This window comes from Camelus dromedarius, chromosome 4, assembly GCF_036321535.1.
Source record: "Camelus dromedarius isolate mCamDro1 chromosome 4, mCamDro1.pat, whole genome shotgun sequence".
NCBI classification, from domain to species: Eukaryota; Metazoa; Chordata; class Mammalia; order Artiodactyla; family Camelidae; genus Camelus; species Camelus dromedarius.
Window position 1 is genome coordinate 44,820,239 of NC_087439.1, and position 25,549 is coordinate 44,845,787.

The following is a 25,549-nucleotide window of genomic DNA, read 5'->3' on the forward strand; positions in this document are numbered from 1 at the left end:
TTTTTTTAATATTAAAAAATGATAATTCTACAACTTTCACATTGAAAGGGGACACATGTACAACCAGTGTCTCTGGGTTTTTTAGAGGCTGAATTATGTAAGTATTTCATACCTGAATTACACGATACCCCAAAATTTCCAAATGTCGTTTTTTCATAGCAGATTTTCCTTTTAAATGAGGGATGTTTCTACAAAATGCTCTCGAATCCAAAAATTCCAAAGCAATCCTACATGAGACAAAAATAAATATTTACTTCTGAAATTAAATAAGAAACTGAATAATTATACACCTTCAGGAACAAGGTTGCATTTTTATAAACTAAAAAAACCCAAATGAATAAATGAGTATACCAAGTTATTTTTCTATTTAAATTAGTAATTAATGACAAGTGATCCTACTCATTAGAATTAAACTAAATTATAGTTAAGTATTTGCATGCTTTCATCTATTTGGTTTTTGTCCAATACATATTTACTATGCACCTACCATATGTAAGGCATTGTGAGGGATAGCAGAATAAAGAGAGACCTTATAATTGAACAGAGAACATATAACATAGTTACTGTAATGCAGTGTCAGAAACAGCTATGTGCTATCAGAAAAGTAGGGAGGCATGGGAGGTCCAAAGAAGAAGATAATATTTACTTCCACTGAGGACAACTTGAAGGTTAGCTCTTTAGAGACCTCTAGGCTTCAGACAGTGAAGGATGGACATTAAGGCAGAAAGGCACAAGAAAAGCAAAGGTATGTCAGTAGAACACATGAAGTACATGAGCAGATTCTACTATAATCAATCCTTGATAGCTGAGTTCATTAAATTATACCACATTTAACATTTAGATAACAAAATCTGAAACTGAAAGAGTTACTTTTCAGCTCCTGGTGGCAGTCTTGATCCAGTTATTTGAGTATTTGATTCTGAGTACATTTTTGGAAGTTTTTCCAAAGTTATATTATGGCTTCCATATGGAAGAGGTTTTTTTCTTTTATCCAAGATACACTCAAAATCTATAAGGAAGTACAAGAATAAACAGTATGAATTAGATACACTCTTATAGGTCAAAATTTAAGATATATTTTAAATATATATACAGGTATGTACATGTACACGTACACACACACACAGAATAAGGTACTTCACTAATTATCCAACTTATTTTATATGGTCTAGTCCAAGAGCGCCTCTTTGAAAATCAATCAATAAAAATCAACCAGCAAGTATTATTAAACTATCGTGTAGCACAGGGGCTATATTTAGCTCTGCACTAGGCCAAATCACATTAAGGAGTTTTATTTTAATCCCCTTAAATCTCTTGGTCACAATTGGAGGAAGCTAAAGCAACTCATGTGAAAATTGGTAAAGACAAAGATTCAAGCATGTATCCTTGTCCTTCCTGCACATATGGTAACTAAATAGCTGATGCAGGGAAGTTCTTTTCAGGCAAATTCTAACTAATAAATGCAGAAGAAATGATAGATGTGGAATATCACTACTGCGCCATCCTGAAGAATGATGGATTTAGGCAATAATTTTAATGGCTGCTAAAATCAGTAGGTGAAAAGCTGATGGGAGAACTTCCTAATGGGTGAGCTGATGACATACAAACACACTGATGAGCCTTAATATAGTAAAAAGATACAACCAGAATCATATGTCTTCTGACAAGATGCAATAAGAAGCACATACCACCTGTGAAAGAGCTGGCCAAAAACTCCCCACTCAACTTAATCTAATTAAAACTCTAGATCTAACTACTGGTTTACAGGAAAAACAGGGGATGCAGGAGCATGTTGAATGACACCACAGGGTTGAAACTGGAAAAGTCCAAAATATGAAAAAAAAAATTTTTTCAATAAATAAATTGTAAGGGGAAAAAAGAGAGAAAGTAGAATGTAAAAAGACAAATCAAATGTAAAATCTGGATCCCAATTTTAACAGAAAATAAAACATATAAAAGATAATTGAGACATTTGAACATTGATAAGCTATGTAACACTAACAAATTCTTATGAATGGTTGTAGGGGTGAAAATGATGGTACTGTGGTTATGTATCCTTTTAGACATACATTCTGAAATGATATATTATCTGTGACCTGCTCACAGGATCAGGTGGGACTCTGGTTAGTTAAGTGTTGATAATTTTTGATGCTGGATGGGGGTTCATTATACTATTCTCTCTATTTTTGTATGTTTGAAATTTTTTCATAGTAAAAATAATCATAAAAGTATTGAAATCAAGGCAAAAAAGAATGAAAAGGAAGAAAGAATAGGTTTAATTACCTACTTTTTACATATAAGGGAAACTGGGGAACTGAAGCATCTTTCAGTCAATTATCAAACATGAAACAGTTTTCTCATTAAAAGAGTGAATTCTGGAGCTAGAACGCCTAGGTCACCCCGGCTTTGACATTTGTCAGCTATATAACCTTGGGCAAACAACCTCTCTGGGCCTCAGTTTCCTTATCATAAAATACAACAATTTGTGAACCTTAGAGGGACATAATAAATGTTTATTATATATAAAATAAAATAATATCTAACATAATAAGGAAAATGTAAGTGTATCAATTACTATTGTTGTTTTCATATGAAATTGCAGCATTGTTTTTGAAAGATGCAAATACCAGCAAAAAAACTTAATAAATCATAGCATACTCATTCACTGAAAAATTAGGCAGTCATTAAAAATCTTGTATATTTGTTGGCATAGAAAAATATTCACAATATATAAACAAAGTTGCAAATACTATAAAATAAGCCTTTTTTGGTTTTCAAAAAGTCAGAACTTTAAAAAAATATGTATTGCTTGTAAACATGAACATGTATTGCTTGTAAAATTAGAAAGAAAACAACAAATGTCATTGAAAATGAAAAAAAAAAGTTGGAAAGAGAACAGACACCAAAAGTAAAGATTTTCCTTTTTTTGTTATCTGTCCTTAATGGTTTTTCTATAAGCATGTGTTAGGTAGCATATAAGTGAGTGTTTTTTTAATACCTTAAGCAATGCTCCCAATCCCTAGTTCTTAATCATACTATTGTATTATCATAGTTATACCATATCCTTACACACAAATATTACCGATTAAATCTTATGTTTAATGATTTATATATTTTTTCACATAAAAATAAGCCTCTTGACAGCATGAGGTACAAATATGAATTGGAATTACAATGGGCTTGGGATATAATAATCCTAGTTTCAGTCCTAATTACATGTGTTACATGTAATTTTTCCCTTCTTTTCACTTTTCTGTATTTTCCAAATGTTTTACAATGGATATGTAATATTTCTAGTTTGAAATAAATATCAGCAAAACAAATAAAAAGAATAAAATGTGCTAAGAGGAATAAAGAGCCAGCTGTCACGCCTGTCCTAAAGTTGGTGCTCTGTAATTTTAAATTATTATGAAATGGGATTACAGACTCTTTTTACATTCATATTGTAGTGCCTTTTCTTCTGTGAGCATTACTTATAAGGAGTATATTTATCTTTTAAAAAAAATTTTATTCTTTTTTTTTTTTATTAAAGTATAGTCGATTTACAATGTTAGTTTCAGGTGTACAGCAAAGTGATTCAGTTATACATATACATACATAAATATATGTATTTTTCAGTTTCTTTTCCATTATAGCTTATTACAAGAAACTGAATATACTTCCCTGTGCTATACAGTAGGTCTTTGTTGTTTCTCTATTTTATATATAGTAGTGTGTATCTGTTAATCCCAAACTCCTAATCTATCCCTCCCCGCCTTTCCCCTCTGGTAACTGTAGTTTGTTTTCTATGTCTGGTTTGTAGGAGTATATATCTTTTAAACAGCACGGTTAAACAGGAGTGTATCTATCTTTTAAAGTAACTTTGGCAGAGATGGCAAATTGTCACCCAATACCTAACACTTCCCTTCATTGTTAATAATAGAGTCCCTAAATCTTAGCTGGTTACATGGCCACCCAAATAAAAACCACATTTTCTTCAAAACTACAATGAGATATCACCTCACACTAGTTAGAATGGCCATGATTAAAAAGTCCACAAACAATAAATGCTGGAGAGGGTGTGAAGGGAACTCTCCTACACTGTTGGTGGGAACATATTTTGGTGCAGCCATTATGGAAAACAGAATGGAGATTCCTTAAAAAATTAAAGATAGATTTGCCATACGATCCAGCAATCCCACTCCTGGGCATATATCTGGAGAAGACTCCAATTAAAAAAGATAAATGCTCCCCAATGTTCATAGCAGCACTATTTACAATAGTCAAGACATGGAAACAATCTAAATGTCCATGAATTGATGACTGGATAAAGAAGATGTGGTATATATATATATACACACACATACACACATACACACACACACAAACACACACACAATGGAATACTGCTCAGACATAAAAAAGAATAAAATAGTGCCATTTGCAGCAGCATGGATGGACCTGGAGATCATTATTCTAAGTGAAGTAAGCCAGAAAGAGAAAGAAAAATACTGTATCATATCACTTATATGTGGAATCTAAAAAAATGACACAAATGAACTTACTCACAAAACAGAAACAGACTCACAGACGTAGAAAACAAACTTACGGTTTCCAGGGGTTAAAGGGGGTGGTAAGGGATAAATTGGGAGTTCACAATTTACAGATACTAACTACCATACGTAAAATGATAAACAACAAGTTTTCACTATATAGCACAGGGAACTATATTCAATATCCTGTAGTAACCTATAGTGAAAACGAATATGAAAAGGAATATGTGTATGTACATGTATGACTGAAACATTATGCCGTACACCAGAAACTGACACAACATTGTAAACTGTGCTTCAATTTAAAAAAAAGAACTCCCCCCACCACATTTTCTTTTTTCTTTCCTTTTTTTTTTTTAATGGAGGTACTTCGGTTTGAACCTAGGACCTTGTGCATGCTAAGCACGCACTCTACCACTGAGCTATACCCCTCCCATCTAAAAACCACATTCTCTAAACTCACTTGCAGGCAAGTGTGGCCATGAGGTATAATTTAAAATGGTACTGCAACCTTAGGGAACTATGCTTAAAGGGGCACCCTTCCTTTTCCTTCCCTCTTGCTTGGATTGTAGATGTGTTGGCTGAAGCAGAAGCAGCCATCTCAGACCACGAAGTGGAAGCTACATGCTGAAGATGGTAGACATGATAAAGTACAAAGATCCTGGATCCTTAATGTCTGTGTAGCTGGCATCCCAGCCCTGGACACCTTATGTGTAAGGAAGAAGGAAATAAACTTTGTTAAGTTATTGTTATTTGTGGATTTTTGTCACTCATAGCTAAACCTAATCCTGACTAATTTAAAACCAAACAACTGAGAGTATATGTTCGGTAGTGCAAGATGAGGGTATTAACGACCATCTGGGTCAGCCTCCTGCCAAGCACAGAAATCTCACACACACATACACACACCCCACCATCTGATCAGCCTCTGCCTGAACACTTCTTCTTCACAAGGCTTTGACAAGTCTTTCATAAAATTCTCCTTATACTGAGTTAAAATCTGCTTACTTTAATTTTTTTACAATTTTTTTACCCTTGAGATAGAGACATCTAATTCTTCTTTCACAATAATAACCCTTCTAACATTTTAAAACAATTATGTTTACCATAAGACTTCTAGTTTTCAGACTAAACATTCCTACCTTTCTTAAAATAAAATTTATTCAACACTAAGTTCAAAGGGTAGTGCTAAGCACTTTTCATGCAATATTTCAGTTAATCCTATTAAGGAAATATTATTATTCCCATTTCACAGAGGAAGAAACTAATAAGGTTCAGAGGTTTAAGAACTTGCTCAAGGATTGAAATCCATGAAGTCCCAGTCCTCCCTTGTTCTAAGACATGATTTCCTTTGTTTATTTGTCACTGTTTTTCATAAAATGCAATACTCAAAAAAAGAATACAATACTAAGATGTGTCTGAAGAACAGAATACAGTGGGACTATGGATTTTCTTGTTATTACTAATAATATGGTTTGTAATAGTATTTGACGTTGAGCAGTCATTTTCATTATTAATGTATATCAAGCTTCTAATCCTTTAAAACATCCTGTATATATGCAGATGTCTTCTAAACTTAAATTTAGAAGGCTTTTTAATCCTCTTAAAATCTCACTTTTTCACTTAAACCCACTATCTGAATTTAGCAAACTTTAAAAACTCTTATATTGCCATCCAGTATATCAGCTAGCCCATCCGCTTTCTATTATTCACAATTAAATCAGGATACCTTCTACTGCTAGACCACTGAGAAACAAGGTTACCTATGTTTGGGTTGAGCACATACCTACGGAAATCTCTGTCCAGGTGGATAATCTAATTTAGTTTTTGAAATGAACTTAAAACAAGGAAATTGAGGTGCGAAGTCATTTCCTGACTTTACCTCACTGAGTGAAGAGAACAGAATCTTTTGAAGATCCAGAAATGTTCAGTGAATCTGAATCTGGTTTCAATTAGAACTGTTGAAAGACTGACCTTTAAAAAAATTTTTGGAAGAACAGCAAAATGCTGTTGGTTATCAAAGTTGGGCCATTGGAACTTGAGAATTCATTGTACTGTTCTTTCCATTTTTGTGTATTTGAAAATTTTCAAGATAATGAAAAAATTCAAATAAACATTTTAAAATTCCAACTGAGGAGATGATTCCATTTAGAATAGTTTGATTTTCTGAAAGTAGCTAGTAACCTCCCGAAGACTTACCAATCGTGTAGTAATAAGGTGTAAGAACCGAGGCTTTCACAAAATTGATTCCTCCTAGTATCTCTGCTAACATTTGATAAATCTGCTGCTGTGCTCCATTCATGCTTGTAGTATCTTTATGAAAACAAAATAATTAGTTCATTTAAATTAATCAGTTTTTGAATGAAAATCAACCCAAGGCTAAAACTGAAAAATAAAGATTAACATTTCCAACAAGAGCTTCAATGTAATACAATAAGCAGTGATACTAAATTCAGTACAAGTTCTTTGGCTTTCAACCAAAAGAGGTTGTGTCCGAAGTAAGAAATTCATACAACACATATCTCATCTACAAAATGTTCCCATTAAACAGGTCATGGCAGTCTTGGGAACTCTGGTGTCATGGTTAGGTTTAACAATAATAAGAGTGCACTACCTAATGATATACCTTAGAATTAAGCTTTACTTTCTGACCCAAAGAAAACTCAAACCTTTATTATACTGTTGTTGACAGAATCGGTCATGAAACCATGGAATCTGATATTCAGGACATTCCAAGCAGACTGCTCTATTTAATTCCATAAGACGAAACTGGATTCTCAAATTTAAAGATGAACGTAACACTGAAATTAAAAAATATATATTAATGGACTATGATATCTTTAACCTTGCAAAGACAATCCATTTTTCACATTCATTTATCCCCATCATTGATTGTAACTTTTATTCTCATATTATAAAATCATTTCATTTGCATATACATGCTTTGTTTTTTTAAATTACTACATTCAGTGGCATGATTAGAACAAACACCTGTTGTTTCCACTAGTTATGAATATTAAAATTACATTTTAAGAAATACTACTGAAGAATCTTCATTCACCTAATATTCCACGCTTAGCACTCTATCTTAAGGAAACAAAGACAAGGGCAATGACTCATGTATAACAATCATTATTTATAGTAATGAAGAACTGGAAACAACCTACATGATAACAAATAAATTTTATTACTTCCACATAATGGCAGATTCTGCAGACACTAAAAATTCATAACATCAAAAAATACTCAATTGTTCAAAATATAGTTCAATGAGAAACGGCAACATACAGAAGTGAATATATCCATATTTTGTTTTATATATATATATTTATAAAAACATATACATGAGGGCAGGAGAGAGACAGAATAAACACTCCAAAACATTAAAACTGGTAGTTTCACTTGTGGTAAGGTTATGAATAATCTTATATTTTCTATTTTCTATTGTTCTGTATTCCAAATTCTCTACAATAATCAGAAATACTTTAATAAACAGAAAAAAAAAATTTACATTTAAATGCTTTAGTAAGTATATAGGTAGAGCTGAAACATGGATACAAAATACAAGTGATAATTTATTAAAGTAAAATGTAGATACATACATTCAAGTTGAGAATCTAATTTGGCTAAGAATTTGATGTTAAAAATTGCCTTTTGTAGATCTTCTGGAAAATATTCAAGTGTGGCCAGAGAGAAACCAAGAAACACTAACATGAGAGGATCCAATATACCTAGAACAAAATTAAGATTAAAAAAAATTAAATGTACTGCTGTCTCACATATACATAAATACATATTTTATTCAGGTAAAACCAGGTTTTTAAAAACAGATAAAAACACAGCCTTGACAAAATTAATCTGTTATAAGTCAGGATAGTGGTAAAGTGGTTACCTCTGGATGGAGGTAGAGTAGGAGAGGGGACCAGGGGAGGAGGATAAAATGCTAATATTCTGTTTCTTGATCTGGGTGCTGATTCCTTGGGTGATTCAACTTGGATAAATTCGTAATATATATACACACATACACACACACACACACACACACATATTATATATATAAAGGATATGTGAATGTTTCTGTTATTTTTATACTTCCATTAAAAGTTTTTAAAATTGCCTTGAAAACAGAAGGATTCAAAACAAAAGGTCAGTAGAGTATTTAAAATAAGAAGTGATCCCAGTCTCTCTGTGTTGATGATAACAGTGCTCAGCATCTGTTAGGTATCATTCTAAGCACTTTACAAATATCACCTTATTTAAACCTCACTTCAGTGTATAGCAGGAGTGATTATTATCTCTGCTTTATACACTGAGTATTCTGAGGCACAGAGAAGTTAAATGATTTGCCCTGAGTCACAGGGCTAGCCAAGTGGAAGGTGGGGTTTAACCTGGAGAGTCCAGCTCTGGATCCTGAACCACTATCTTGTGCTGCTCAGATCTCCAGGCTGAGAGTAGACACATATGAAGCTCAGGTCTCACCTAGCACCTCTTCCCTTAGCTGTCATCCAGGTGATGGTGAGTGTTCCAGGGTATACAGCTTCAGGTTATGTACCTGATTTACCTCATCCAAGAGATATTTCTGATGAGAAGGAAGGGATCATCTAAAATGCCCCATTAGTAGCAATGCCCTTACAAAGGACAAAAAAAGATGTTAAATCTTTTCAATGTTTTGCTGAGTTTATTTAGTAAAGCAAGATTAATTCAAAACAAGGTTAATAATGATGATCTCTACCAGCAAAACTGGTATGTCAAAACTAACATTTACTCAAAGTAAAGAAAATTATTAATCTATTAGCTAATCAAAATTTTGCTAATATAAGGTCTCCAAGAATTTTCTAGTCTCTCAGTAAGTCTTAAAAAAAAAATCAAAGCTGTACTTTTCAACCTCTCATCTCTTGTATCTTTTATTTGAAAAGAAAAAAAAAAAGTACTTTCATTTCCTTCTGGTTGTTGACACACAACTGAACAACCAGGAGAGCACATTCAAAGTCTCATCTTTCCATATATAGTTGTGTTACTAAAAGGGGGTATATATAACACTACACAATGCATACACCCATACACAAATAAACATACACATATCACAGTCCCAATTTACTTGTCTATTAGAGACACAGTACTAGACATAGTAAGACATCATCTGGCCTACAGATCCCACAAACACATAGAAAAGTCCAAGAACATGATACTGACACAATTGATATATTTATACTGGTCTCACACAGCCTAACTAGCGATCTACAGGTCTAGAGAAACATACCCTAATATAGAGCCTAGCACCTTATGCTGGACATAGCAGCTATTACTTGAGTATTACTTGCTTGGTGGATGACAGAATGAGGATTTCTTACTCTTCAAGCACAGCAAAAAGCTCAGAGGAAGAGAGTCTCTGGCTGCCTCTCCAACCACTTTCCCTACCAAATCAGTCACCCTCATTCTATTCCTGCCACACTGAATCTGCTGTTCCAGAAAGAAATCAAGCATGCTCTCACCTCAGGGCCCTTTGTACTTGCTTTCTTTGTGCTGGGGTTCTCTTCCCCACCTCTGGCCATGGATCACTCTCCCACTTCGTTCAATCCATGGTCAATGACACCTCCTCCAGGAGGCGGTCCCTGACTCCCAGATCTAAAATGGCACTCCAGCCCACCCACCCCACCATCCTCCATCCTCCACACCTACCCCGCCCTAGTGTTCTTGAGTACTTATCACCACCTGACCTTATGTATTCGTTTATTGTTTATACCAGTCTCACCCCACCAGAAAGTAAATTCAATGATGGTAAAGTCTATTTGTCTTTATTCTCTCCTGTATCCCCAGTGACTAAAAGACTGCCTGACAATAAAGTATTTGGTGAATGTTGACTGAAAAGGCATTAATTGGCAAGTAAGAGGTATGGGTCTGAGAAGAGAAGCCCTGTAAATCCCTTTTCCTTGAAGGCCAAACAACCAAACAAAATTCAGAACCCAAAATAAAGAATGGAAAGAAAAAATAATAATTTCCTGCCTCTGCTATCCTCACATGCTGCTTCTGCTAAGGCCAAAAGTAGGAAGGAATATTTTTATTCCACTTTTTCCAGTACTGAAACACTATGTAAAGACTTTTTTAAGAGACACATAATAATCAGCCCCAGAGCAGCAACCTTTCCAACAATTAATAAAAATCTACTAAGGACTTTAAGAAATATTTGTTTTCTACATTAAAATTAACAGAAACAGTCAAATGTTATATGTCCCTAGATGTAATACAAATATCAGGTATATAGCATCACTTATAAGGCATTTTTGCTGAAAATGTTTAATCTGAATTTAATCGAGCATCAATAACTAAATTCCAGTTTACTAGAAATACAGAAGATGGAGGAGCAAGTTAAAAGAAAGCACTCAGACAAATCCAGGTGCAATCCACAATATATGGCCAATCTCTTTTACAAAAAATAAAGATCAAGGGAAAAGGATAGGGAGAAAGTGACATAACCAATTCAACGCTAGTTGCTTTTTAAAAAATTTAAGACAATTTGGTGACAACCAGGAACTTTTTTTATGGACTCAGTAGGTAGTATATAGTTCTTGTTCATTTTCTTAAGTGTGATACTGATATTGTACTTATATAGGAGAATGTCCTTATAACCTGAAGTATTTAGTGCTGATACTTCAAACAGTTAATCATATACACACACATACACACACCACATATACACACAGCAAATGCAGCAAAATGTTAATCATTATTCAAAAGCTACATTGTGGGTGTACAGTATACAGATGTTTGTCACACTGTTTTTTCAATTTTTCTATGTATTTGAAAAGACAATAAAATTAGAAAAAAATAAAATTCTTTCCCTCAAGTCAGTGCAGAGCAAACCAACCAACCAAAACAAAATCAAAACAAAAAGCAGAGAAGAGACTAAAGAGATAACCTAATGGAATGAGTGAAGCTTGATTGGATCCCAGGTTCAAAATAACCACTCTAAATAAGGCATTTTGGGAATAATGAGGAAGATTTAAAAATGGATTGTGTAGCACAAGGAACTATATTCAGTATCTTGTAATATACCATAATGGAAAAGAAAAAAATGGATTGTGTATTAGCTATTAAGGGACTTAATTTTCTTAGGTGTGAAAACAGTATTGTGGTGACTTAGGAGATCATTATTCTTAGGAGGAGTCTGCCTAAGCAGCTAGGGGTGAGGGGTCACAACTTACAACTTACTTTGAAATACAGCTTGGAAAAAAATCAGAGAGCAAGAAAAACAAATAGTAAAGCAAAGATAATAAAATGTTCACAATTATTGATCCTGAGTTTATAGGTACTACTTGTTCAGTTCTTTCACTTTTTAATGTGTGACATTTTTCATAATAAAAAGGTTCCAAAAATGGATCCAAAACATATTTTAAGATATAAAACTCCTGGCTATCATCATTGTCCTTTAAAAAAGAGCAACAGTATCCTCCAACCTCCTCATCATTGTATTACCAAACAATATACCTACTTAAGTAAGAATTAAGGTGTTGAATGCAAGTGCCAAAAAATTCATCCTTTTGAGGTGGATCATAGTTCAAGATGCTGAATGGAAGAATTACAGCAAGGATTGCAAAAGGATGGATCTGTGTAAACAGAACAAAAAAGTTATTGTTTAAACCTCAATGAAATAAAACAAATTTAACCTAATTATTATTTTAGGTAGAAGTCTTTAACATGCCTATAGTTAAATGACCATGCCCACAGTTAAATGACATATGTATCTCTCTGTTTACTAAGTTTTCTACTTTGCTATCATCTATTTAATTCTACCACGAATTTCAAGTAACTGTAAATGTTAATGCAGAAAAAATACATCAGATAATCTACAAATTGATTTTGTTAGGTGCAAAAGCCTGTTCTAGAATCCTTTAGCCATTAAAATGCTAGAAAATAGTTATCGACTAATTTCCATGACATTAGTGCATTTTAAAGATCCATCATACAATGAAATTAAGGAAGTTTCTTAGTTTACAATAATAACCAGAATTTTTCTTTCATTCATTCACTTTTAAAATTTCATTCATCCAATACTTAATGACTGGCAGGCACTTGCTAAGCAAAAAGACAGACTTTTATTTTCATTTATTAGAAATACTGCCTTCTAAGTAAAAGCTGTATCCTGATATAAACAATAGATTTTCTAAATGCTTGTCTTCTCACATACTCCAATAAAGAGCATTTTACAAGTTCCAGAAGTAAATCTGTAAGAAGACAACTGACAATTTAAGAATACTGAAGTCAGGGAATATCCTATAATTTTCTCAATTTTCACACTTATCTTACACTTTTGAATAGTTTTTAAATAGTGAAAGTAATTATCACAGGATTATAGAAAATGAAAAGGAAAACAAAAGCCATTCACACTCCATAAGCCATTCATAATAATACAACTATATTGTTTCAAGTAGTTCCTTCTAGTCAATGAATTTTGACTACTAATCTTAACAACATTGGTAATGAACCGAAGGATTACAGCTGGTCTCCCCAAATCTGCTCTGCTGGAGAAAGAGGCTTTAAGGGGAGGAATGACAAGTTGCTGAATCAGAAACTAGAGTTCCATTTTTATTATTTTACTTTTTTTGGGGGGGTAGAGTTTAATTTTTAAACTTCAAATTATAATGAAGTTCTCAAAGTACTTATGATAAACATTTATGATTCTAGAAGTTGACAACCATATAATATTAACGTATAACATCTGAATTTCACCTTCTCAATTTGCTGAACGACCACTGAGGCTATCCTATCAAGTAGTGAAGTACTGAGGTAGTTAGTTCTAGAAATAAAAGATGCAATTCCTGCAACATTTATGTAATTAATCTCATCCATCAAACGCTGTAACGTAGCAACTGTTTCTTCAAGAAGTGTATCAGGAAACCAGTCTCCTTTTAAAGATTTAAGTTCTTCCCATAACAGATTCAAACTGTTGCATTTTTGTAGTCTCTGATGACCATAGTGATCTAATTTTTGAAGTAGTTTCAACTGTTTCCCAGTAGTATTATCCAGATACATGTGATCATACTGAACACATCTTAAAACATATGTGGCAAAACCATTCAGTTCATTTAAGTCACACTGTGGTAAGACTGCTTCAATCTGAGATATCCTTGCTTCATCTAGGTGAGGAGAAGGAAGCATGGAAAGAGCACAGACCAGGATGGAAATCTCAGTAGGCATGACACTGACTTTCAAATAACTATAAAGAAAGAGGGAAAAATGAAAAGAACAAAATGAATACATCAGCAGCAAAACCTAAAATATATGTAAGTATTAAAATATGAACATATAATTATTATAATGAATAGGTATGACAGGCTTTATATATAAATTAAGAAGAATTAGATAAATTCAAATACATAAAGCACTATTAAGGGAATCCTTAAGATGTTCTAAAGCACATCCACATCCACATTTTTTATGCAAAAATAAAACCACAGTCCTTGATAAACAAAAGGTCAGTGTCAGAACAATGTTTGCAGTGCTGTTGAGGGAGACAGAATTTGGACTTTCTGATATGACCTGTCAGGAGCTGGTATGACCTAGAACAGGCCCTGGCAAACAGTGACCACTCAGTATTAGTGATTCCCCCCTTACTTCTACTGTGCAAGAAGTCCAACCTTAAAAAAACAAAAACCCAGATAACACAGGGCATACAACTGACCCCATTCTCTCCTCCTCCTTTCACAAACCCCTGTGGTAAGAGCTCCACCACCAGAACAGCAGTTGTTAAAATACAAATTATAAACTGGGAGTCTTTAAAACATCTCTAGGTTTAGAAGAGATAATCAAATCTAAATTAAAAGAAAATTGTGTTACTTTTTAAAATATTCAATTAGCATATTAAAATAATGATAATATTCAATGCTAGCAAGGGTACACTGATACCAGTTTTCTCATTCACTAATAGTAAACTTAAAAGTTGGCATAACCTCTCTGGAAAGTAATTTAGCAGTATGGCTTATGAAGTTTAAAAGTAATTATATCACTTGACATGATCAATCTCCGTCTAGGCACAGCGAAAGAGAATGTGACAATGAATGTATGTATGTTCATATCTAACTGAAAAATTGTGCTCTACACTGGAAGTCGCCACAACATTGTAAAATGACTATAACTCAATAAAAAAAATGTTAAAAAAAAAATCTCTGTCTAGGAAACTAACCCAAGAAAATAATCTAAAATGCAGGCAAAGATTTGTGTTATGCCATATTTTTTATGTGGCTAAAATTTGAAAATGATTTGAATACCCCATGATGAGGAAGAGGTAAGTGAGTTATGGTATGGGTGATACCATGTGATGGGTAATACCAATCACTAAAAACATTTACAAATAGTTCTAAATGATGTGGGAAAATGCTGTTGGGTTGGGGGGGAGAATACAAAACTGTATGCTCATGATTCTCAACTATGAAAGAAAAAAAAATACATATATATACACACAGATACAGATATACATATATAGACATATATGTAAGCATGTACCACAAGGAAATAAACAAAATTATTGACCATAGATGCAAGAGTTTATGAATGATTTTTATTTTCTTCTTTATACTTTTTTCTGTTTTCAAAATGATTTTTTTTTAACATCAGACAGGTCATGTGCCGACATCATAGCTGGTTTGAAGGAGGCACATCACACACTATAGTGTGAACACTCAATCATCATGCCTATGAACCTAAAAAGGACCTCAAAATGATTTCTATATAATTATCTGGCCCACTGCCTGACACAAAGTAGGCACTCAATAAGTACTAAATAAATATTTTAATCTTATGACCACAAAAAATTAATACACTATTTTATATAAAGAAAAGAAAGCCCTAAGGGGGAGAGTATAGCTCAAGTGGTAGAGCACATGCTTAGCATGTGCAAGGTCCTGGGTTCAATCCCCAGCACCTCCATCAAAAATAAATAAGTAAACCTAATTACCTCCCCCAATAAAAAGAAAAAAAGAGAGAGAGAGAGAGAAAGAAAAGAAAGCCCCCAAAAGCTGTATCTGTCTGTTTCCAGAAATTGCCCAGTAGATATTCCTACCAACTTCTTAGATAAAATATGAATGCTATATCCATAGAAATGTGGAGAATTTTAAATTATAAAAGGAAAAATCTACATGAAATACTTTTCACTAACATTACCCCCACATATTTTATTTTTAAAATTATAAATTTAAAATGTTAAAACAGGCAAGTAAGCAGGCTGAAGGCCCCTTAAGTGTGAGCACTCCAAAATGAAGCTTTGTTTCCATCAGCAGCTCCAATCTTCTCATGGTTAATCCACTCCTGCAGGAAAGGAGAAAGGCTTGGCTTTGTCTATTCATGCCCTAGGGAACTCATCACCCTACTGGCCTCATTTCCATCTCAAAATATACCAAACATAAGCATTGGCAGAATAGGTATGGTCGAGATAAATGTCTTAACACTATTAATAATTTCTGCTTTCAAAAGTTCCAACAACTCTATACATAATTATACAAAACCAACACTGAGACTAGATTATAAAATGAAAGACTAAACAAACATATCTATTTTAATCTTACCTAAGCAATACTTCTCTGAGTTTTGCAAAAAGCTCCTTACTTTGAAAACGTAGAAAAATCAATGCTTGAGTTATCTTCAATAACTCTATTGGTTTATAGTTGTCCAAATGTTTATGCAGAATTGATGCAATTCTAAAGAGAATAAAACATGTATTATAACCAGTTCATTCATTTATTTATTAAACTTTCACTGAGGAGCTGTTTCATGCCAGACATGCTCTGTGCTGGAGAAACTGTAATAAATGCCACAAGGTTTTCTGTTGTTGAAGAACTGTTTCAAGATTGTGATAGAAATGTAAAACTGACTTAATTTTTTTCCTTAAATCCCCTGGCCTTCTTATGGAGATACTTAAAAGCAATGGGAAATGGTAAGAGGCAATAAGTTAGAGGAATTAGGACAGAAAGAATATTTTTAAAAGGAATATATAATAAATAATGAAAAAGTAAGTAAATATAATCTGAACCATTTTTTTCTTCTTTTATCTCAAGTTAGCAAAAAGTCAATGTATGGTGGTATGATCTCACAGTAATGACTATAGTGTGAAACAATTCAAGTTCACATAGTTGTTAAATGTTCTGCAGTAACTATACTTTTGAAAAGCTGGGTCTTGCCCCATACTCTCCACTTTCCCAGATTATGTTCTGCTTGTGAGTAACAACAGCAGCAAATGAAATGAAAGATGCTGTAGACAATTTTAAAATCTCTATTTTGAAAAACAAATTATTTAGACAATAAATAGCGACTTAAGTGTTAGCTCCCTATTTCTTCAAAATCAACAGCTAGAATATAGAAAAAAACCTTAATTTTCCACAGTAAAAAATAACAACTTATGAATGTCAACTAAATTTAACACCATGAATTTCAGGAAAGGTTACTTTTTAATCAGACAGGAATTTCTACTTTCCATCTCCTCCATTGCTCCCATCACTGCCAGGACTTGCTGACTAGTCAGCTCCTCTGACATCAATAATATCATGGATTTAAGTCTAGAAGCAAAGAAAAATATTATATTGAAAAAACTGATGATTAGCTTATGAAATTTTTAAAAAAGTAACAGTTCTCAGGTAAAAACCAGAAAAGAAATAATATAAACAAAAAGTAAATTCAACATATAGTTCCAATTTTTCCCCACATAATTGGGAATAACATAAATTATTGAATAAAGAAAAATATATTGTTTTCTTCAAAGTAATTAAGGCTTCAGTATAATCTTAGACTATCTCTTAAAAAATACAGATAAAGTGTTTAATTAATGATTTTCAAATAAGACAAGGTCACAATAGTTATAAAATATAATGATTAAATAAAATTATTCAGTAGTAGAGAACTGAGGAACTAACAACTGATATTCCAACAATACCTAAATTTTGAAAACTGAGTAAGATCTGACCAGGAAATCAATACACCTGTGTATTAGCAGAAATCTTATATACTAAGTACTTGCTGTAATACTATAAAATGAAAATTTACGAAGATGGTCCATTTTGAAACCATCCAAAGTAGTGCAGTACTACAAGTATATGTGTGTCTTTCAGAATAATTTAGAAAGCATGCCAAAACATGAAATCTGAAGAAAGATAAACTAATTTTCTATTCATCCTGAATAGCTCCACACCATACTTTTCACCAACCTTATCAAACACTTCAAACCCAGATTTTTCCGATAGCTTTTCTCAACCATTTTAGTCAATATTTTTCTCACTTTTCTGTCTGCCTACTGCAATTACTATCTATAGTACTAATTTTAGTACCTACTCATTAACTATGTTAAAGTGTCATGGCATTTACATATTTCAATTACATATTTCTGTCCTTCCAAATGAAATATAAATTCTTTGAAGGCAGGGACTCAGTCAAATTCAATTTCTGTACTGTCTTAGCATAAGAGATTCTAACAGTACTTGGTGACAAAAAAAGAGAGAAAGATTCCAATAAAGTCCTTATAATACTCTTGTTCCCATCTTGATGTAGTCTCTTAAAATATACCCTTAAATTTCTTCATATAATTCAAAAGACTCTTAAAAATAAAACTCATTATGAAGTTTTCGCTAACAGAGTAATGATGCAGATACCTCCATTCTGCAACTCCTGGAACCCAAGCTTAACTGAATCTAGTATCATAATTATCTGTTTGCTTATACCTAATAATCATGTATTAATTTAAAATTTACTCATTGTTACACAGTCCAAATATTTCCAACTATCAATATCTGGTGAAACTGGAAATCCTTAAAATATAGGAAACAGATCAAGATCACTGAAACCTGACAATGGAAACATATACCAATGCGCATAATAAATGCTTCTGATGATGAATATGAAGACACCAAAGCATAAATGGTCCACTGTTAGGACTACTATAATTCTGAATATTCCACACTCCATACTGGGGGTTGGGCAGTCTTTTCTCTCTGTGTAAAGCCAGTCCTGTGGCCTAAAGAAGAGAGAATCATAGCACTTAAATGGTGTTCTCCCTCATCCACTGCTGTGCTGGCCAAGATTATTGGCCCTCATTGAGAACACACTAGGAGACTAATGAGTTTGAGACGTAAATTAGAATAATCAGAGAAGGTATCAAGGAGCAGGGCAAAAGCGAACATTCTCCCTTCCACAGTTCAGTGGAGTGACTTTTCTGCCTTTGAGAACTGCAAGGAGATCTAAGCTTGAAGTTTCCATATATTCTCAACAAGAAAAGTAAAACGCATTTTTAGCTGAACTTACTGTTTCTTTTCTTCAGGTCCTGCCATGGGTCCCAATGCTACAAACAACTTTGCAAAGCTAGCAGGGTGATTAAACAGAGGAATCATTTCTGTTAGTCTCTTTTTAGCCATCAAAATAAATTCGAAACTATGAAATTGTAGAGAGTGGTATAGGCTAAGTATTTTACTGATGGAGTCCAAATCAAGGTGGTTCACATTGCTTAAAAATACTTTATTGCACCTTTCTAATAATGGGTAATAAGTATATTTAATATTTCGAAGAAACTGTACTATTCTTCTTGCGATGTTGACCTGGGAAGAATCTATGGTGTCAAAAAGAAGTTCTGTTTTATTCACTAATTGTTCTTGAAAATGCTGTGATATTAAAGAAGATATGCTGACCATCAAAACAGACAAGGACCTGGAAAAGGAAAAAGATGCAATGATTTTTACATTATCTAAGAATAATAAACAATTTTAAGACTAAATGATTAGAAATGGCAAAGAACTGGTAACAATATTATGGGTTTTATACCACAAAATTTTTCTTTTAAATACTAGTGAAACTTGAACTCAAATGTCTTAGTAATTAAACCCTTTTAGACAAAAAAAGCATTGAAATAGTATTTTTTATTGAGTGTATATAATATTCTATAGATGAATGCTCTGAAGGAAAATATTTTAGCAAACTTTACTCAGAAATCACTCTGGGGAAACAGCCCATGAATAGAAGATGAAAAGTCTCATTTTATATTTTTGGAAGTAGACTTTGCTTTAATACTCTGTGTATCTGTAATTTACTAATAAAAATCTTGGCAAAATATTTCTCACTAGTGAGTGATCTCATGTTTTTTAATGTTTCATGCTAGATTGATAAGACAATAATGAACATGAGGTAGCATTTAATATTCCTTCATTCAATAAATACTTTTAAAGAACAGAAATCAACCTTCTAGGCATTATAGAAGACATGAAAATTACAAAAATGAGGTCTCTGCTTTCAAAAGACAGTTCTCACATGATACAACAATCAAAAAACTATAAAGACAATATACCTAACAATGAATAAAGAATGCAAAATGGAAAACATATATAAAAATCACCTGGGGATGGTAATTATAAAACAATCTACAAAAAAGACATAAAAATGTAAACCTAAAACTATCTTAACTATTAGGATAGTGGGGTCATTTGCATTTTTTTGTTTCAAAGTTTTTTCAATCTTTTCAATTAAACAAATTATTCTTTTAAAAACCCAGTTGTACAATATTTTGACTTCTCTAATCAAAATGTTTAATGTTAACATCAATTAACATCAATTAGTAACTTAACACTGCTATTTATTTTAACCATAAATCTCTCTGATATGATTTTTTTAATTGTATATATATTTGTAATTGCAGTTCAGAATGAGGAAATGCCCAAAGATTTCATTAGATGCTCAAATGGGTCTATAAGAATTTTTTAAAGTTACAAAATGTACTTTACAGTGATTTAAAAAAAATTTTTTTTGTTTTTTTCCTGGGGGGAAGGTAATTAGGCTTATTTATTTTTTAGAGGCGGTACTGGGGATTGAACCCAGGACTTCATGCATAATAAGCATGCACTCTACCACTTGAGCTATCCCCTTCTCCCTTCTATTTTATAATTTTTTTTAGGTTTATTTATTTATTTATTTATTTACTTTTAGAGGAGGTACTGGGGATTGAACCCAGGACCTCAGGCATGCTAAACATGCACTCTACCACCTGAGCTATCCCTTCCCCCTCTACAGTGATTTTTATTGTCTCTGCTTTTATACGCTTTCATTTGTGTGTGAAATATACAACATAAAATTTACCATTTTGTACATTTTTAAGTGTACAGTTAAGTACATTGACACTGTTGTACAACCATTACCCGCAGAATTTTTTTTATCTTCTCAAAATAAAACCTCTTACCCACTAAACAATAACTCCCCATTTTCCCCTTCCCCCAGCCCCTAGCAACAATCATTCTACTTTGTTGCTATGAATGTGACTATTCTAGGTACCTCATATAAAGTGGAATAATACAGTATTTGTCCTTTTGTGTCTGGTTTATTTCATTTAGCATATGTTCAAGGTTTATCCATCTTGTAGTATATGTCAGAATTTCCTCCTTTTTAAGGCTGAATGATATTCCATTGTAGGTATATATCAAATTTTGAATGTCTATTCATCTGTCAATGGACATTGTAGGTTGCTTCCACCCTTGGCTATTGTGATTAATGTTGCTATGAACATCGGTGTACGGTAGACTGAACTGTGTTCCCCCCAAGTTCATATGTGAAAGCCCTAGAAGCAATGTAACTGTACTTAAGACAGGGCTTTTACACAGGTAATTAAGGTTAAATGAGGTTTTAAGGATGGCAGGTAAACACATTAGCTTGTAAGTGAGGAAAAAATCACAGATCTTAACGACACTGCATTATGCTTTATACATTTCACCTTAATTCCCATAGCAACATTGCACAGTAGACACCACTATCCTTATTTTACAGGTAAGGATAGTGAACTTCCAAGAGATTAAAGTCACATAGTTAGGGAGTAGCAAGTCTAAGTATGTGTGCATCCAAAGCCCAGACTCTTTACACCATAACACAAGACCCCTAAATAAATTTACCTTAAGTCCTGTATGGTTTCCAAGTTCCTATTCACAATATCAGCTATTTCTCCCATTAATGGACTAAAATATAAATGTTGATTTGCCAGGCAAGAGGAAAATTTTGATAGCACATTAATATCAAACCTATTAAGGGAAATATAGAAAGTGGATCATTACTATTTATTTTCACTTAAAACATAATACAAAGTTAGAAAGTAAAAAGCAATAAAAACACTAATATATTACTAATATAAAATAAAATTTTCTAAAACATTGATTATTATTATTATAAAAGCAACCCATGCTAAGTATTAAAAAGCCAAATTCTACTGAAAGGTTTTCAAATGGGAAAAATCACTCAAAATTACTTGAATCATTTACTTATTAATTTTTTGAGGTGACAAAACAATTTCAGTTCAAGGTTGTGTATTAATAAATAAAACAACCACTAGTACAACTGTGCTACGAAAAACTTCAGAATTTTTCCATAGGGGAAAAATGACCCAACTTCTTCAACAAGTAAATGGTAAGACAAAAGAGAAAGGAGAATTGTTATCGATTTTAAAGACTTTGAATTCCCTAAAAGACAAGCATAACGAATTTCACAGCAGCACATGTAATAGCAAAAAAATAAATGCTAAATATCAACAATCTCAATGTCCATTAAGAGTACAATGAATAAATTGCACATACCCCTATAATACCACACAGTAATAAAAAAGAACAAATTGTGCAATACCATGGATGAATCTTTAAAACATGTTGAGCCAAATAAACTAGATACTAGATAGATTCCTAATATAGGATTCCATTTCTATAAAAACAAAACTAACTTATGATGTTAGAAGTCAAGAGTGAAGGGTAGAGCACATGCTCAGCACCCAAGAGTTCAGGGGTTCAATCCCCAGTAACTCCTCCAAGCGAAAATCAATGAAGAAACCTAATTAACTCCCCCCCATAAAACAAACAATACGCAAAGTCAAGATAGTGGTCACTTAGGGTGGGGTGGTGGGGAGTGACAGGAAGAGAACATGAAAAGAACTTCTGGGAAACTTCTGATATTCTGTGTTCTGATCTTGGTGCTATTACACAGTGTAAGTATATTTTCAGTATGTGAAAATACATCAAGATGTATATTTATGATTGGTATAACTGTGTATGATTTTTTAAATAAAATGATTACTTAGAAAAAGAGAGAAACTGGAAACATGGCAAGCAAATGTAATGTGTGAACCTTGTCTGTATACTTATTTAAAACAAACTGCCTTAGACTGGATGATAAAGCAAGAACCTTCAACATGCTGCATACAAGAGACCCACTTTAGGGAGAAGGACACATACAGATTGAGAGAGAAAGGATGGAAAAGGATATTCCATGCAAATGGAAAAGCCAAAAAAGCAGGTGTGGCAGTACTGATTTCAGACAAAATAGACTTTAAAACAAAGGCCATAAAGAAAGATAAAGAAGGACATTTTATAATGATTAAAGGAGTGATACAAGATAAGAATATTACACTCGCTAATACATATACACCCAATATAGGAGCACCAAAGTACATAAAACAATTACTAACAGAGATAGTTGGAGATTTTAACACCACATTAACATCACTAGACAGATCTTCCAGACAGAAAATAAATAAGGCAACAGAGAAATTAAATAATACAATAGAAAAATTAGACTTGGTGGATATTTACAGAGCATTACACCCCCCAAAAAAAGGATATACATTCTTTTCAAGTGCACATGGAACATTTTCCAGGATCGATCATGTACTTGGGCACAAAAGAAACCTCAACAATTTTAAGAAGATAGAAATTATCTCAAGCATCTTTACTGACCACAATGCCATGAAACTAGAAATTAACAACAGAGAAACAAAGGAGAAAAAAAGGAAAGCATGGAGATTAAACAATATGCTATTAAAAAACCAATGGGTCAATGAGGAAATCAAAGCTGAAATTAAAAAATACCTTGAGACAAATGAAAATGAAAGCACAACCACACAAAATTTATGCGACACAGCAAAGGCAGTGCTAAGAGGGAAGTTTATAGCGATACAGGCCTTCCTCAAAAAAGAAGAACAATCTCAAATAAACAATTTAACCCACCAGCTGAAAGAACCAGAAAAAGAAGAACAAAAACCCCCAAAAGGCAGCAAAAGGAAGGAAATTATAAAAATTAGGGAGGAAATAAATAAAATAGAGATTTAAAAAAACCTAGAAAAAAATCAATCAAACCAAAAGCTGATTTTTCGAAAAAGTAAATAAAATCAACAAACCTCTGGCCAAACTCACAAAGAAGAAAAAAGAGAGAGCACAAATTAGCAAAATAAGAAAGGAAAATGGAGAAATTACAACAAATAACATAGAAATATAGAATATTATACGAGAATATTATGAAAAACTATATGGAACCAAACTGGATGGCCTAGAGGAGATGGACAAGTTTCTGGAAACATACTGTCCACCAAGACTGAATCAAGAAGGAACTGACCACTTGAACAAACCGATCACTAGAAATGAAATCGAAATGGCAATAAAAAATATCCCTACAAATAAAAGTCCAGGACCCGATGGCTTCACCGGGGAATTCTACCAAACATACAAAGAAGAACTCATACCAGTCCTTCTCAAACTCTTTCAAAAGATTGAAAAGGAGGGAATACTCCCAAACTCGTTCTATGAAGCCATATCACCCTGATACCAAAACCAGGCAAAGACACTACCAAAAGAGAATTATAGGCCAATATCACTGATGAACATAGGTGCCAAAATCCTCACCAAAATATTAGCAAATAGAATCCAACAACACATAAAAAAGATTATACATCATGACCAAGTGGGGTTCATCCCAGGGACACAAGGGTGGTTCAACATACGGAATACATCACATCAACAAGAGAAAGGACAAAAACCACATGATCATCTCAACAGATGCAGAAAAACCATTTGATAAAATTCAACACCCATTTATGATAAAAACTCTCACCAAAGTGGGCATAGAGGGAACATATCTCAACATAATAAAAGCTATATATGACAAACCTACAGCCAGCATAGTACTCAACAGTGAAAAACTCAAAAGCTTCCTACTAAAATCTGAGACAAGACAAGGATGCCCACTATCATCACTCCTACTCAACACAGTCTTGGAAGTCCTAGCCACAGCAATCAGGCAAGAGAGAAATAAAAGGGATCCAAATTGGAAAAGAAGAGGTAAAAGTGTCACTATATGCAGATGACATAATACTATATATAGAAAACCCTAAAAGGTCCACACAAAAGCTACTAGAAATAATTGAAGAATTCAGCAACGTAGCAGGTTATAAGATTAACATTCAAAAATCAGTTGCATTTCTTTACACTAACGAATCAACAGGAAAAGAAAGTAAAGAAACAATCCCCTTTAAAATAGCACCCAAAGCAATAAAATACTTAGGAATAAATCTAACCAAGGAGGTGAAAGACTTATACATGGAAAACTATAAACCATTGATGAAGGAAATTAAAGAAGACTTTAAAAAAATGGAAAGATATCCCATGCTCCTGGATTGGAAGAATCAATATTGTTAAAATGGTCACACTGCCCAAGGCAATCTACAGATTTAATGCAATCCCTATCAAATTACCCAGGATGTATTTCACAGAGCTAGAACAAATTATAATAAAATTTATATGGAACCACAGAAGACCTAGAATTGCCAAAGCATTACTGAAGAAAAAGAAAGAGGCTGGAGGAATAACTCTCCCAGACTTCAGACAATACTACAGAGCTACAGTAATCTAGAAAGCATGGTATTGGTACAAAAACAGACATATGGACCAATGGAACAGAAGAGAGCCCAGAAATGAACCCACAAACTTTCGGTCAACTAATCTTCGACAAAGGAGGCAAGAATATACAATGGAATAAAGACAGCCTTTTCAGCAAATGGTGTTGGGAAAACTGGACAGCAGCATGTAAACCAATGAAGCTAGAACAATCCCTTACACCATACACAAAAATAAACTCAAAATGGATCAAAGGCTTAAACAAAAGACAAGATACAATCAACCTCCTAGAAGAAAATACAGGCAAAACATTATCTGACATACATCTCAAAAATGTTTTCCTAGGGCAGTCTATCCAAG

The 25,549-nt window shown here is 33.1% G+C and overlaps 1 protein-coding gene and 1 non-coding gene across 3 annotated transcripts in view; both read right to left on the bottom strand.

Annotated features, from left to right (window-relative positions):
* Positions 1 to 25,549, bottom strand: part of FASTKD1 (FAST kinase domains 1) — a 32,953-nt gene that overhangs the window by 870 nt on the left and 6,534 nt on the right. For both annotated transcript variants that reach the window (XM_010982488.3, XM_010982489.3), the window contains exons 4-14: positions 21,434 to 21,559; positions 18,813 to 19,211; positions 16,967 to 17,077; positions 16,091 to 16,222; positions 13,260 to 13,746; positions 12,022 to 12,136; positions 8,135 to 8,263; positions 7,202 to 7,333; positions 6,732 to 6,845; positions 871 to 1,009; positions 113 to 227 (exon numbers count right to left, since the gene is read on the bottom strand). In XM_010982488.3, coding sequence (XP_010980790.2) covers positions 113 to 227; positions 871 to 1,009; positions 6,732 to 6,845; positions 7,202 to 7,333; positions 8,135 to 8,263; positions 12,022 to 12,136; positions 13,260 to 13,746; positions 16,091 to 16,222; positions 16,967 to 17,077; positions 18,813 to 19,211; positions 21,434 to 21,559 — 1,999 coding nt within the window. The remainder of the gene's footprint in view (positions 1 to 112; positions 228 to 870; positions 1,010 to 6,731; positions 6,846 to 7,201; positions 7,334 to 8,134; positions 8,264 to 12,021; positions 12,137 to 13,259; positions 13,747 to 16,090; positions 16,223 to 16,966; positions 17,078 to 18,812; positions 19,212 to 21,433; positions 21,560 to 25,549) is intronic.
* On the bottom strand, positions 15,138 to 15,240 carry LOC116153187 (small nucleolar RNA U13). Its single transcript, XR_004136979.1, has one exon. It is a non-coding gene; the product is annotated as a small nucleolar RNA U13 (small nucleolar RNA).